This window comes from Varroa destructor, unplaced genomic scaffold, assembly GCF_002443255.2.
Source record: "Varroa destructor unplaced genomic scaffold, Vdes_3.0 BEIS01000003.1, whole genome shotgun sequence".
In the NCBI taxonomy this organism is placed as follows: Eukaryota; Metazoa; Arthropoda; class Arachnida; order Mesostigmata; family Varroidae; genus Varroa; species Varroa destructor.
In genome coordinates this window covers 31,774,737-31,791,121 of record NW_019211456.1, presented here as the reverse complement: position 1 = coordinate 31,791,121, position 16,385 = coordinate 31,774,737, and the positions used below count along the sequence as shown (strand labels likewise).

At 42.3% G+C, this 16,385-nt stretch overlaps 1 protein-coding gene and 2 long non-coding RNA genes across 3 annotated transcripts in view; 2 read left to right on the top strand and 1 right to left on the bottom strand.

The window, feature by feature from the left end:
- The first annotated feature begins 4,670 nt into the window (after positions 1–4,670).
- On the top strand, positions 4,671–9,810 carry LOC147756819 (uncharacterized). Its single transcript, XR_015325294.1, has 3 exons — positions 4,671–5,548; positions 7,051–7,785; positions 9,697–9,810. It is a non-coding gene; the product is annotated as an uncharacterized LOC147756819 (long non-coding RNA).
- LOC147756818 (uncharacterized) overlaps positions 7,600–16,385 on the bottom strand; it is a 43,068-nt gene continuing 34,282 nt past the window's right edge. Inside the window, exons 2-3 of the long non-coding RNA XR_015325295.1 lie at positions 8,210–8,491; positions 7,600–7,716 (exon numbers count right to left, since the gene is read on the bottom strand). This is a non-coding gene — a long non-coding RNA (uncharacterized LOC147756818). The remainder of the gene's footprint in view (positions 7,717–8,209; positions 8,492–16,385) is intronic.
- LOC111247159 (uncharacterized) overlaps positions 11,187–16,385 on the top strand; it is an 86,653-nt gene continuing 81,454 nt past the window's right edge. Inside the window, exon 1 of the mRNA XM_022797777.2 lies at positions 11,187–12,902. Within this exon, the coding sequence (XP_022653512.1) occupies positions 12,775–12,902 (128 nt within the window). The 5' untranslated portion in view covers positions 11,187–12,774. The remainder of the gene's footprint in view (positions 12,903–16,385) is intronic.

The window sequence follows — 16,385 nt, the reverse complement described above, 5'->3', positions numbered from 1 at the left end:
GATTACAGTTATAATAACAATAATAACATTGGTAGAAATAATCCCGCAACGTACGCAGCTTTTACAGACTCCACTGTTCAGCGCTGATCGTCATCGACACCTCTGGCTTTTTTCTTTGGTTCCCAGACCCTTTAGGCACAGACATCTTAGCTCGGCTTCAATCGTAACAGCCAAGCTGCCCCACTTCTAGAAAACAGTGCCCACCTTTTTGCCACCCCCCGCCCCCCCCGTGCCTTCCTTGCTTCTAGATTTCGCTAAGCACTCCCTGCCGCTATCATCAGAAATGTTACCTGCTGTTTATCAAGGTAGCAATATCCGCCAGTCGATTTCGTCTGGAATATAACAAAGCGCGCGGTGTGACGGCGTTAATGGCGACAAGTTTGGCAAGGCTTAACTTCAGCGTTTCACTCAGACCACCTAACACCGTACGCGCTCGTGAGACATCAGGCGTTTTCAGAATATTACGTCACGATATTGCAAATGCTATAAGTATAATACACGTGTGAAACCGAGCATGTGTAAGGGGGCCCTCATTGAAGCAGTTATGCATTGTGGGTTCGACCTCCGCCTGGCAAGACCTCTGCCGTCGCTCGATATTATGTAAAGTGGACCTGACTAACAACATATGAGGTTTTTTCAACAGAACAAACAGCCAGCGACTTCTAATGGTTTGATAGCAAATTACACTTAACTGATAGTGAATTGTCAATCAGGTAGTCATTGTATGCAAGCGTCTTTGCTGTTGTCTAGCTATGGACGATTTCATCAATTCTAATAAAGCTTATACTATTACATTATAAGAAAATGTTATAAAAAAAAATATATGAAAACGTACGTAGAAAAATCAGAAACGAACACAGTTTCGTACAGTATGACTTGTATAGATCATCGAGTAATCCATCATCTCCTTTCCGCTTCTCTCCCAAAAAAATCTACCCATCAATCCCCGAAAAATCTTTTTCAATACTGTGACAACAATCGCTTAGCATTGTGCCAGGATTTGTTTCGTATATGAAGTACAATCTCCGCATGTTTTTCCAAATTACCATATGGAGTGTTAATAAATACTATTATTCTTTGAAAAAAAAAAAAGCTTCTTTCGACTACTACTAGCTTAAGCATTAAAAGTACACTGTTCCTGTATACGTAGTTTCTCGAAGGATACCTAAAGGAGAGTGTGTTTTATTATTACACGTTGATTCGATATATGCGTTTGTATAGGTACCTCAGAATGGTTAAACAGATCAACCTCTGGCCCTTAATAAGGCTCCAGCAAAGACGGTCACGTTGGGAGGGGGACTATACTTTAGAATGTTTGCTAGATAACGACTGCACTAGTTGGCACGAGGCACTTTCCATATAGAATGTAAATGATCAATTCTTCACCCCCTATCCTCAAACCTCTTGGTCGGCTCCGATTCGATTCGGTTTGTATCATAGCTCATTAACCGTGCAGAGTACAAACTCTACATAAATTCAGTGAGACCGCTTATAGCCGCTGGCTGGCCTGTCGTTGTTGTCCAAAGGAAAAAAGATGTCTACGAGTGGCATACGGCCGAATTTTGATAATATTAGTAACAGACATGACGGTTATAGGCTATGGGTATCCACACTAGCTAAATCAATACAATGTAATAGTAATAATAATAATTACTGCCCAGCAAGAACTACTGCTTCCGGTGTGTTTTATTACGCGAAATGAGTACCGTCTTCTCGATCCTATCGACCAACAAAATAAGCCCTGCCAGCCTATAGGTCCAACCAATCTAGCATCTCACATGTTACTACCCCTAAAACCTTGCAAACGAACCCTTACATTACCAAAACAGCAACCTGTATATCCGTATAGATATCTAGGGTGGCATATCTGAATTTTCGTTATGATCCGTTTCGAAGGTTGTATAAAACAAAAAAACAGACTTTTTAATAACATTGTTTGTATGTGCTACCGAAAATCGCAATTATTCAATACAATTATCATTCAGCACAATTCCATCCTCAACACGGTACCTCAACCATCGTATATAGGAAAAAAAAAAGTTTTTTTTCTTTAATCCGCGAATAGCTGTGCGCCAAGTGATATTGGGAAATATGAGCTGTTAAAGTATGGCTTGCATACGCCACGTACAAAAAATTTACAATGGCATTAAAGTTAAGACTGACAGCAGGAAATGCAAAGGATCAAAATTGCCAAGGAGTCGAAGAGGTACAGAAAATCCCGAGCGTTAGAAATCAATATATTCCTCCTCCGAAGAGGCCGTTAATTTCTGCATGCAAACTTAGCTGCATTTAAAATGGCTTCTTGAGCCCTTTAAAACCTTAAAAAAAGTACGTTTGAGGGCCTTCCGTTTTGGCTCATAGAAATCTTCCTGTGATTTTTTAGAAGCCGTGTAAACACTGGCAATAACGTAGACCGTCGACTTCGGGCGAAATAGGAAGTTTCTAGTCTCATCACATTGGTAATCGCTGATCTTCACTGAACGTACTGCTTTTCGCCATAACGAAATGATCGCTCTGTTCTACAAAAAAAGCGGTTCTTTTTTCTGGTATCGGGTTGTGTGTTTGTCGGAATTGTGTTTCTAGTCGAAACTTTAAGCTATAAGCACGCCCAGAATCATCACTTCTGACTGGTGGGCACTTATCCATCGATCGATAACTAAGCGCAAGAAAGGACGTTGATTTGAAGAGGCTCTATCTTTTGAAGTCCATCTTTATGCTTGATTTAACTTTGGTTGTCTTCGGGAGCCGATGAGTTCAGAGCACAATATATGACTGAACATAGAGTCGAGTAGACGGTGCGGCATTCTACTACAAATCCGGAACATTATAAACACGTTCGTGAGAACCACACATGATCCAGCTTGTTGATCTAAGCTGTTACGTAACTGTAAAAGCACCCTTTGGCGCAGCTGGTTTGCGAGCTAGCTGAAGTACTCTATTCTACACATGCCATTACCATTGGGCGGACATCTAGGAACGAGCAGAAAACACATCATACGTTCTTAAAGGAGAGTGAGCAAAATTGACACTTAACCGGTTGTCAGTGTCAACAAGATGCTATATGTGACTCACCGTTGCATGCCCCCGATTTCTTCTTGGAAATCTATTCCCTATTCATCCTAATCGAAGTCTATATCAGTTAACCAACATGGCTGGATGAACGTCTAGCAGGTTCTCGTAAGCCGTGCTGACATCTGATAACCTGTTTGCATCGTCACAGTTCCCTGATGAAACGGTACGTAGAACTGCTGAGTACGTGGCTTTCGCGTATGCGTGTGCGAACACAGATACACTAGAAACGGCCTTCCCATGACGTAATACACATGAACAAGATATCTTCCATGGTCATAATGGCTAATAATAATGAAGTCAGTTTCGTCATCAGCAAAATCTACAACTGTACCTCATTGGCACGTATAGAAAGAGGTGGATATGTATAAGCTAGCAATCGGCCTTTGTGAATAGCACTACGTACAGGGAACATGCACAGTGGACATGGTAATGACTTTCAGGTGGTTTCCAGAAGCAGCTCGTATTCTTGTATGTAGCTTTATGGGCTATGTCGACACTTAATAGCAGCTATCGATGTGTTTTCTATTTTCGGCCATAATTGTATGGAGGCTAACTGTCGCTTACTCTTAGTATATGTTCCGTTAGATCGGCTATGGACTAAACACCCATATAGCTTACTTCAAGTTACACAGCACCAGTGTGGGTATCGGTAGATAGCAATTAGCATTAGAAAGCGTACCGGCCTTACCACTGATGATAGTTTAGCAGAAAAATAATAGTAGACACACGGATGCTGCACTGCCCACTGTGTAATAGCAGAAAACGTAACCACTATCGACAGTATGGCAAATAGATAGTAAAGGTGCTGGCACGTGAACATGGAAAATGTTTGCTTCTTAGCTAATTTATGCCCAGTTTTTTTTGTTTACACAATCGGCCCGTCTGTCGTCTGCTTCTGTTACATTCTCAGTAAGCTTAAAAGATAGCTTCGTTCGTTTGGCTTGTAGCATGTCGGCGGTGTGTTTTGCAGAAATGTTTTGCTGGCCATTAAGTGCAATCGCCTGTACTAGCTCCCAGTGAGCCTTCATCTATCGATCTATAGCAGTTACTGGTTTTCTTGTCCTGAGAAATCACAATATTTCCTAAACAGTTGTTGGCTTGTCATTCTGGAGCCTTCCCATTAAATATTCTATATAGTAATGGTCGCTGAGTGGCTTTTCTTTTAGACCTTCTTCCCCCCACCCTATAATCTGATCTATATCATGAACCTGTGAGATGGTTAGATTGATCCTTTTGGGCCCTCGAATATGATAGTAACTAATACGTCTCTAGCTAGCTAGTCATTGAGAATCTAATTAACTAATGATTAAAGTTGAACCAATAGATCATGCTGTGGTTATAAACTTAGGTTAACATTCAGCTTTGGCAATATGAAGTTAGTTTAAGTAGGATAACTGTTTTTGGATAAGTTTGTTATAAAACACTAACAGGAGAAAAAAACAAATGAAAAGTTGAAATGAAAGACAAAAGGCTCAGATATGAGTTATAACAGTTAAACTGACGGTCTGTGATGTATAGCGTAAGTACTTGTTAAGAGACATAAGCATCTGCTGTGTTAAAGTAATATGCTACTTCTTCTTTCCTTTATCCAGCAATCAGCAATATCCCGAAGCTCCAGTGAATTATCGTTCGTCTGCCATCTGTAATCCAAAAAAATACTGAGTACGTAAAATGCCCCACGTTACCTTCGTGTGTTTCACTGAAAAAGGGTTCTGTCATTCGCGTACAGAACCAATTATTTATTTTTTCCCTTTGTATAATTAACTAGAAGGTTGGGGGTCAACACTGGGGAATGGCAGGAACTCCCTACACTGGATACACTCACTTTACCAGTCTAAACACATTACTAATGTTTTTCATTCAAAACAGCTAATTTTAAGCGACATTTTCACAAAACTGCTCTATCTAACCTGTATAATAATGTCGCTAAAAAAAAATACGCTAGCATTTATTGAATGGTGTAAAAGCTGCTACACCACACAGTCTGTGTGGTGTAGCACCCCTTACGTGTGACAATTATAAACCTGTTTCAACGCCTGATTAAACAGACATCGTTTGGGCATCGTGCCGAATTGGGCTGCTTGTTAATAAATACTCACATTGGCTTCACTGTTCCCCGCTCACGTCTGCCATTTGGTAAGCACCGTGCTGGCACCCGATATAGTTAGACATCTAACGTGATAATTCTATAGTCGACAGTTAAACGAGCTGATCTCACCGAAGATTATTCAGCCATTTTGGTCTTAACAACGAGGCTACTACAAGCTATGCGGATTGACTTCTCATAAGCATTACGGGTTGGCTAGGCAGCCCAAAGAAAGTGCCAACTGGATCAACAGAAAATCCTTTAGGAGAAACGGACAGCTTCTTATAAGTATAGACCGGGCAGTTCTAGGCTGGCTTTGATCGACATTTGGAATATCTATTCTAGCTCCACGCTGAGTGTTCTGCTAGTGGTCTACTAGGAAATACTAGGGTAGGTGCTCACGAACCTTAAGAATAAGTAATTTGTCTTAGATTTTATGGCTCCGAACGTACAAAGTAGTTATTCTGAGCAGACGAAGCAGGTTTATTTTCGATCTAGTCTAATTTTCAGTGAGACATTTAGCCCACACTTCCCGTACGGTGGCATAAATTCTAAACCAGATCCATTTATATGTATCGCACAACGTATGTGGCCTATGGTCTGAAAATCATTTGTGGCCTTTGTGTGCTATTTAGGTAATTATGTCGTAGAGTCTTATTGAATCGAAGAATTGAATATTTACTTTTTTTTTTTTTAGGTGTCCCATGAAACATGTCCAAATGTTGCGAACTCTGTAAGAGTCTTTTCGGAGCATGATTGCTCAGCCATGATTGCTTTGGTAGGAGGCATCCAACACATAGCTTCTATTGTAGTCTAAGGACACAGTTTCTAAACTTTATTCCTTGCTTCTTATGTATATGTAAATCACCGTATAACAATGAACGAAGCTTCTGCTTTGTCACCTATGCGCGGTTATCACGCCAAACATCTATCGAAAACGAAAACACTCTTCGTTGTTATTATTATATATATATAATATTATAATTATTATATTATATATATATAATAATAATATATAATAATATATATAAACTAATAATAATACGAATAATCTTACAGAAAATGTCATTCAATTTGGTTCGTCAGACTAGAAAAATAAGTCTTAAGCCTGTGTTCCTTTACGTCCCTTGCATAGGGCCTGTCGTGATTTCTATACTTTTAATTAATAAACGAGTTTTGCTCGAACAGAACATATCTTAGACGCGTTTTAAAGGCCGATCTCAATTCTTTTGGGAATTTTCTGATCATTCTACTAGTCTCTGGAGTTTTCGAATATTACCTTTTGGCTCATAGATAAGCGAGAAGTATTCCCTGACCAGCCATATTCAGTTACCGATCTAATGGAAGACCCAGTTTTTTGCTATCCTAACACATATTAACATATGAATGTGTAAGTATGGGTAGCGAACCGTCATGTTAAACGTCCCCTGAAATATAGTCAAAGATACTATATCGGTTCGCTTGGTCTCGCAGGTGATTACCAACCAATTAAGAATTGTTTTATTTCACAAGTTGCAACTAAAATAAATGCAACCAATTTATTTAGATAGATCAAAGTGGTGAATTTTTGTTGATAATGTTGTTGTAGGGATTCGCTTGCTGAGTCACATACGATTAGGCGGCGGTACTGTATCAGTTATATCTTATTGGAAGGATCCATCTACACTTATTTCTGTGTGATCATAATAGCTGTTATAAATTAAAGCCGACAATTTGTTTTCGCTATACAACCGAAAGAAGCACATCATCGCCAGCGATCAATCGCCCCATACCTCGACAAAAAAGACAACCATACCTCCACCGTATTCCTTGCGGCACGCCAACCGTATCCTCATACATACATATATATACTTAAGCTCAAATAAAATCTAATACATGGTTTCTGTTCATAGGGATAAGAGATCAAGCCGCAACAGACGGCCTTCGTTGATCACATGCGCAAAAACACTGCCTGAAATCAACGAAAGCAGACCATTATCATAGCGTCGTTAATCGATTAAATCGCCGTCCCGCCAACGTCGTCATCTAGGTATCGCTACTAAAGAACGCTATTGTTTCTTCATTCACTTCACGAGTTCCGGATCTCTTCAGTTGATACCGGCGAAAACAATGGCACAGACCAGCTCATTCACGAACGCCATTTTCGTCACTGTCAAACGCTAGTACATATTTGAGGAGCATGGATTATACGCATTTTCGTTTGAGTTGCCCCTGATATGCTTTGTAGTTGGTGCTCTGCCTAAGCGCTATTTCGTATTCGACCACTCCCACTATGTTTCTCGTTGCGGCGCGATCGTCAACGAGATCCGAGACATTCTCTCCCAATGCCGATGGTGACGTAAATCGTGGGTGTGTCGTGTGAGCTAGTAACTGTCCTGAAACAGACTGCAGTGGCGGAGATAGAGTGAATCTCCTGTATGGCTAATTAGCCTGATCCGCAAGCTAGCTTTTACGGGCGTCCGAACGAACAAGGAGAGACGCCACAGAGATGCACGAAGCTGACTGTCACAGCTGGAGCAGGATGCTATCCTCCCGTTCGAGGCGGTCTCTGCTTACCGCTGTGAAAGGCGAGATATCACCATGCGACAACATTCATTGTGCACAGTCGATAACAACCACAAAAAAAGGTTAGACAATTTGTAGACTGCGCATCACGGCGGCGGAAGCTGCAAAAACAACGGGCTGATCGACTTGATTCCGTAAATATATTACTTTGTAACACTATTGTATCTGACACCGAACTGGTCACTGCAAACGTTAGAACACATAGACATCGTGAAGGGCAGTTAACGATTGTTGAGATGTTCCTTTTCAGCTCGCCACCAATAACCGTATGTATTACATTTTGCTGTTAGTATGAACGTCTGTGCATAACAGGATACAGTTTGACTTTTGTGTATGTAAATCACTAATTATCCACAACCATCTTTTCTTAACGGTTCATAAAAATCTCCTATATCTACGATGTCAAGGATAGCCTACGAACTATGCCATCTACTAGCCATAAAAATATTTTTGTTTGAAACTGACAACATATCTATATACACTTACCGAAAAAAAAAAAACGAGCCAAGTCCGTCTCACGGGCTATACATGTAATCGAAGTTCACAAGTGATGGTTCATGGTGATGATCACTTGTGAAGTTATCTGAGCTTCATGGATTCACTCGTCGCTGTGCAGGACTCACTCGTCTCGTTAAGCGTGCTGGGCCTACCTGAAGACTTGCGCGCTCCTGCGAGCTTCGGAGTGAAGACGGTCAAATAATCTCTCAACTGCTGGCGGTGCCGGCACACAGATGGCTTCCTTCATTGTCGCTTGACGAAGAGGGTGACCTGTTGAAGTAGAACTGATGGCTATTCGTTGAATTGAACGCTTTTCGGAGACACGTCGATACAGTACGGCTTTGTCCTTCAGAGTTTCTCAGGCAACCAGTAACAACACCACAGAGCTTCGGCCTGCTCGAAGCCATGTTCGCAGAGGCGAACTCTAATAGCCAGTCGCTTGGTATCTGTATCGGGGTTTATGGGCATTTTACGCTTTCGGCAGGCAGTCCGACAAACATTATTTAGCATGTATTATATAGAATTTATTTATATTTGTAACGGTAGCTATATACGGCAGTGATAATCAGTTCAGCCTTACTAAAGACTGGTTGTACAGGCAGCTGAATTATTTTCTATCTAGCTATAGCGATCGTCGGGTCGAATATGACGTATTATCTATCGAAATTCTTATTTACTAGATGCTACGATAGGTGACTGCTGTAGGCGTACAGACAGTTTCGTATTGGCTCTTGTTCCCATCCTGGAGCTTGTCGTTTGCAGGAACAGACGCTGTGGCCTTATTTGTATCAACTATTCGAGTCCTACTTAGAAAGCCGAACTTTAATAGAACAGAACGGAGTGGTCTTGGAGTAAGGATGACTCTACAGAAACATACGACAACACAATCGCTGAAAAATAGATTATTTCAATATTTTATAGTAAAATGTATAACTCGGAGTCTATCTATAGTACAAAAGGAGCACTCGTAAAGTACTAGATTAGCTGCACTTCTGAAACTTCTTGACGCGTGTCATCTCTGTTGAGAGACTTTCCCGTATTGCTGCGGACCGGTCCGTTAGCAGGACACAAGGAACAATAGGGCCTTTTAGTCAAATGTGTAAAGACGAACTTTACGTTTTAACTAGATATACGCTAGTGCACATATAGTAATTGCACGTACTGAAGGCTATAAATATTCATGTTATGTTCAGCATGTACACAAGAATTTACATAAATATGTATACATACAAAATTAAATTCGTTCGTCAAAAAAACATCTTTCGCAAACCTGAGAACGACGGTAACCGGTATCGTTGATATAATAACGCACATATTTCTAAACAAATACGACGATTATTAATATCAATAGATAAACAAAAATATTCGCACGGTGCTAGTGAATAACCTTCATAAACATATGGCAACAATTGATCGATAGATACTCTATTCTATATCCTTTGTGACAATGCATCGTTGTTTCGTTCATCTTCCAGCCGGGCGCTGGAACGTCGGATTCCTTCAAATCGAGGTATCAGAAGCAAAACTGCGTCGCATAAGATGCCTACCACCTGTGGAGATTATATAGATGGGCTTACAACGAACGACCGACTAACAGGCCAAAATCGTATGGCTGATTCGTTTATACAGTTCTTATCAACTAGCATAATACCGGTATAGTAGATAACATAAGGCTCTTGAGAAACCCAAATATTTCACCGATTCATTTCTGTTTTCGATTTTATTTATTCAATTGAGATATTAATATGATAAACACGGAGGCATTATAAATTTATAACGTGCTTGCAATTATGATCAATTGTGTTGTGATTTTGCCTTTTACATTGTCCTTTGCTAAACGCATAAGTCTTTACATTTAACCCGTATCAAATCTTCGTCGATCCCTTTATTAATCGATTTTTGCCGGTAAGCTTCGCCGGGAAGTTTGTACACACTGGAACAAATATACGAACCTCGTTCACGTGTATACCTGGCATTTAATCATTCCTTTGAGGAAAATCATTCTGTTCGCCTCCTAGCAGTCCCCTCTACCTTTACCGTGTTCTGTCCGAAGACGCTGACGCACCGTCCCCGCACAACCTCCTTTGTTCTCTGCTGCAGGTAAGTTCGTTTACAAACGATTCTCCGATATGAACGATTGTGTGCTTTTATGTATCGCGTCTGTCTCCCCCCCTCTTCGTAAAAGAGATGGAGAGAAAGATTTTGCCGCCGAGCAGAAATTCCCCGAAATCTCGGCGGCGTTTTGTTTACGATCTCTGTACCGTCAGCGTCCGTTTCTGCTTGTTGTCGATGAAATTCTGCCTACGGAGCCTAATGCTGTCTATCGCAGCTTCATATCAGAGCCAGGACTGCGCTGTAGTATTTAATCGTTCTACCTTTGTCTCTCGAAGCCACCACCAATTCGAAGCCATCTCATCGCTCTTGAGTTCTGGCTCCGTATCGATCGCCTTTTACACGAACCTGTCTGTGTACAAAGTACCTGAATAGAGTGCAAGAAAAGGCGAGACCTGAAAACGCCGAAGAGGCAGATTCTCTCATGCATGTGCGCCTAGGTCGCAGTGTCCGTTTATTCTTTCGTTTTATCTTCTTCCATTTCTTCGCCATCGCCGTTGATGCTGCTGCGATCGCGACTGCCCGTTGCCGTGAACAGCGACCTGTCTATGCATGGGCCGCCTGGGTACGTCCTGTCTATAGACACCGATCACCACCGCTAGCGCCTATTAGCACTACCAGCAGCAGAAATCGCGCAGTCTATACTGCCCTTCAGAACCACCTCCGCTATCTCGGTTCCACGGCTTTGAGCTCGGACCAGAGCAACATCAACAGCGACGGCAATTTGACTACGGTCACCTCTCACTAACTACTACCGATCAACCGACTGGCTGCGGTGACTAATCGCGCGCTGTGCTCGTGCGACACGAGCGCCACAGCGGCAACCAGACAAACTATTCGCGCCTCCGGTGCGCGGTCCGCTCAGAAGTGGCTGACAGCCGTGGCGAACGGACGTGTTCAACGCTACGTCTGTCCGTGGCGTTTTAGCGAATTTTGCTGCTACTTGTAGAGGCTGTTTGATAATTGTTTTACCCATAATATGTTGCTCCGGACTGTGCCTAGTTGCGCTGGTAACGAACGTCCTGTGGACGATAATCGAAGACACACACACGTACACATATATCGTGTGTGAACAACAACCACGGTGGTGACTCCGTTTCCACAGCAGAAACTGGCTATATATCTGTATATGAGGACAGATCGATGGCTGTGACAACGACCGGTCTCCGCTTAAACAAATGTGGAATTATCTAGAACTGCTGCGATACGAGCGAGCCGTTCTCTCTCAAAGCGCGGCATGGGTTAGCGAAGACAGCTTAGAGAAGCTATTCATCAGCCATAGCATCAACGTTAACAAGTGTCTAATAGCTGATATTGCTTGGACGTCGTTCTGATTCGCCCTGTGCCTCCTCCTGTATCGCTGTATGGCCAGAGTCCGCATAAATTGTTTACGCTCGTGGAGCAATCGCTGTACACAAGTGCATAGAGTGCTACAGCAGGGATCGAAAGTCCGATCTTTACATAGCAATAATATCAAGTTGAGTTCACAACCCGTCAACGGACTCCCCGTCGAACCCGACGGTTACCGCCTGGCAGCTTTTGCCCGTTAACGGCAGAACAGCGACGCGCAACAGAGAGCCTCGCAGCAGCGAAGTGATAGCAGTACTCGAACTACCAGCGGTGACTGGCAGTTGTAAACCTCTGACTATTCACGCCCAACGTGACGTTTCTTGTATGTTTGTGCTCTGTTTCTGTTCCTCTCGCCCTGCTAATTCAGAGGACGATGTTGGCTGGACATCGGCGGAGACCGGCGCATTGCTACGAGTACGTCCACTTTGACGCCGACAACGATTAATGTCGCCACTGCAGCTGCTTCTGCTAGTAGCATTCGTGTGGCGCTAAGCTTTCAAGTTATTTAATTTACGTCATTTAAAGTATCTGCAGAGGGTTTTAATGTTGCTTCAGCATGGGCGCCTACTATAATAGTAGAAATTCAACGGCTGTAATATTATGAAGCGGGCAACGACGTGACCTTACAGGCTTGCCTACGCAGAGAAATACAACGGCACCAACAACAACAGCGACAGCAGGAAAAGGTTGATCATTTTCTGCGTTGGCCGTTTTCATATTGTTGATCATTGTAGAGGTTGTCGTCGTCGTCGTCCTTAACAGCCTCTACATCTTGGAGTTGTTGCACAAGAAGAAGTTCTATGATTTGGGCGGTGATTGTTACCTATGTCGATCTTCCCGGTGCTTCGAATCAGCTTCACACTAAAATTGTATGTAGAATAGTATTATATACAGCGTAGTATTGATCGTTTGGACAATACACTGCTGGATTACGGTTTGTGAGCTATTGGATAACGTGCACGATTGTTCAGCGCTTTCAATTGTTATAACTCTGTGACGACGAGAACGTTTGCTCAGTCCCTGAATTAAATTGACTACTCGTCTAACGCCCCAGCACAAACACGGGGTGTCGCTCGGAGTATAGCCTCAAAATGTTGAAATGGAAGGTGCAACCTAAAACTCATCAGAAGATTTTACCTGCTACAGCAAACAGATCGCCGAATGACTCTGAAGAGCACAACAACAATAACAATAAAAGTGGACTCCAGCGGGAAGAAGGGTAAGTAAACAATCGCGGATAACATCAGCGTACTGACCTTTTCGAGTTTTCTGCTTGGATGGGTTTTGTTCTTAAAGCGCCCATTATAATGTGGACAGCAGCATTTGTCGGTTTTAGATGAATATTGCCCGCAGGACGGACATAGACGTTTGGGCTCATACCTACACACGTCTTGGGAATCAGCTCGTCAGTGACGTAGTAGTCTAAACAAAATTCTTTTTTGCAGGATGTACTCACCATCACCTGGCAAATCATTGAGTCATCATAGTTTGGCTTATGCTGAAGATCTTCTGATTACACATACTATCAATTATAGAGTAATCTGAGTGCCGTAGCGATGAGTCACGTGCACCCACACACAGCCCATTTGTCAGTCCATTAGCACTTCTCAACTATATATTTTAAGCTTATGGAACGTTGCAATCTTTTTAATCTAAACAAGTCTAATCGGTCGTTATTATTAAGATCGATCTTATTTTACTTTATATATATATATATATTGATTTACGATTTTTAAGTCCAATCTAAACAATCTTAATAAGGAAGCCTTTTTGCTCCCTGTCCATTGGTTAAATAATGTATTTATTATAATTTTATTTTCCATCCGCATTTTATAGAGTAGGCCGCGTTCAACTTTCCAATTTTTTTTTATTTCGTCGTCTTTATTGCTTTCATCGTAAGGACAAATTTATCGTAAGTTATCTTCGTCTGTTTTGCATTTTCCTTCTGGCCTGTTTCTTCATTAGTTCTGTATGAGCGCTGGGTCCTTAAACCAGTTCTGACTTTTCGTCGACTTCTGGGCTGACAGTTCGCTGACTGGGTCCCATCAAGCTGAACAGCACTAGATTAAGTTCGTTTCGTTGGCACTATCTAACTTACTGACTGTCTGACTGCACAGACCGACTGTATATCCGCTGAAGGAAGATATATCGATTCTTGAAGCTTGTGCGCGAAGTGTACGACATACGATCGACCCTTGTCGATCGGTTTGGAAGTGACATGAAGTTGACGCGCGACCGTTCAATGACAACGCTGCTCTTAAGCGCACAAGCAGACGACTTATTTCATGAACAACTTTGGTTATTGTCGTTTTTACCTTCAACGTTGTTTTTTTTTTGTTTCAGAATAAACTACGAAAGCAATAATTACGGATCAGCCTGAAATGATGTCACAGACACAGTATCGCACACAGACAACGCCTATAGACACAACAAGTAGAGCCTGTAGGAAAGTTTCATTACGAGCTAGCGTCTGTCATTGTCAGCTTGGGTTTTGATCACAACGCACCGGGTTTGGAATTGTTTCTAATTCTTGAATGTCGTTTGTTTTATTTGCGTTGCAACTAATTCCCAAAACAGCTTTGGCAGACCTAGAGCGATTTTGAGAACCCAGCATTATCGTTTATAGCACGTCCAACAGTGAACATGCGTGTTAAAAAATCTTATTTCAAGATTTATGTGTCTGACTCTAGTCGATCTGAACACTACAACCACTGAAGCTAGCGGCTTATTCGGAACTGCCTGCGAGTCCGAGACAGATGCAGGTCGCAGAGCTTCCGACAGTGAGCTACGATTGGAAGCGTCGCCATAACCCCCTAACGCCCTATACGCTGAACGTAGTAAATTCGCTGTTACACAGTTAATCGAACACGCATTCAGGCAGCGTTCGCTATTCATCGTATCCGTTTATTCTTCACTGCAGAAAATAATGAGGCCGATGAAGTCACCTTTAGTCAGTTCTCAGTTAACGGATAGTATCCTCCATTCGGGAACATTGGGTGAGGTCTATATTTACATAATCGCACAACAAAGGTGTCTTCAAAGGTCAGCACATCCACAGCTTTGTTAATTGTTAGGAAAGCAGACGCAAAAATTTATGGCCGTAATAAAAGCTTAGTACTTCCCTCGCTGTTCGTCTTGCTGATTATTATTACGTACTGATAGTATGACTATTATTTTCATCAATTAAAGGGGGAACACTTTTGTGGGAAATCTATTGATTTATATAGTTCGTATTGCACGGTAGCAAATTACTCTTCACCAACAAACACTCTATCAATCATTTGGGCATGGCAGTCCACCGGTGTCGTTATCGTTGAACCACTTATGAAGAAAGCATATTATAGTACCTGTACGCAAATACCAAATGTCTTCCAGCTGTTGTGTTCTGTCTGTTTTATCAAATGAGACCAGCAAGGCCAGCCTTTGAAAAGATTTGCGTAGCTTTATAATGGATCCGTAAGCTCTGATAAATTCCTCGAACGGCAGCTAGCTCTGTGCAGCGGTACGAAAAAGAACTGATAATAAATTTTTGCTTGTATCAAAATGTCAGCTTACATTGAAGAAGGATCGATCCATTTTATAGGGCATTGTTCGACATACATGCCGGCCAAGTTCAGGGCTCGAGCACTCAGATATGGTACTAGCAAGCTATACCTAATGCAAGGACCGCAACTCTCGTAAGCAAACACTCAGCTAAAATAATCTCGCTCTTTTTTTTTGTGTTTTTAAAAGTTTCGAATCTATGTTATTACGAAAACTGTTTACCAAGTGGTTGCGGTGTACTATCACGTTTGTTCTGTTGCGGTTTACATACGATCGGACAATGCTACCCTGACGCATTCTATTATCAGGTCGTTGTCGTGAGAGATAGGACAGATACGATTATTGCACCGGCCAAACGCACGAACTATTCTCGTATAAGGGTGCCTCATCTTTTCGTTCTGCTTGGGCGTTGTGTCACGTTAGATTTGCTCTCACTCGAGCAGGCGATATCCGACGTACGGGAATGTCAATCATCATGCCGACGTGGTTACCAGCCATTGTTCATATACTCGTGAATAGGAATTGTCTCTATAGCATGTCTATCTGCACCAAGAAACCGATATTTGAAACGCTCGCTTTAGTAGAAACAAGAATTTTCGACACCGAAGCCCGAAGACCTCTGCCGCTGTCAACACGACTCGTTTATCTATTGTCCGTACTCCACTCGTAGCAGCGGGAGCGGACGACGGCATACGTGTGTGTGCTCACGTGAGTCTCACGTGGTGTTCGTATTGACTAGTGTGTCTAGTTCCTTCACGAAGTACATGGCCATAATATCAGATAGAATAGGGTATCGCGAGGAACAGCTGAAGTTATCTTCGTTGCTGATACTGCTGACAGCACGGGGCCTGCCACGCGACCCTCGACGACCAGAATTCAATGCTCCGTCAACGAAGAGAAAAACCGAGGACATTTTTCCTTTAACTACTGAAGCTTCGCCAGCAGTGCCGCTGCTGCTGCTATAGTTAACTCGTTCAATACATTGTTTATATGGAATATCGCGCGAACTGTTTGCGCGGAAGCGGACGCACATATGAGCCGAGTCTGACGTGAGTGAGGCGTGAGCTGTTGCGTGGGCGCGTAATACAGCTGGCAGTACGTAGCAAAAAGGGATAGGTAAACAGAGTTGGTCGTGCTACCGTTGCTAGTGCTGGTCGTT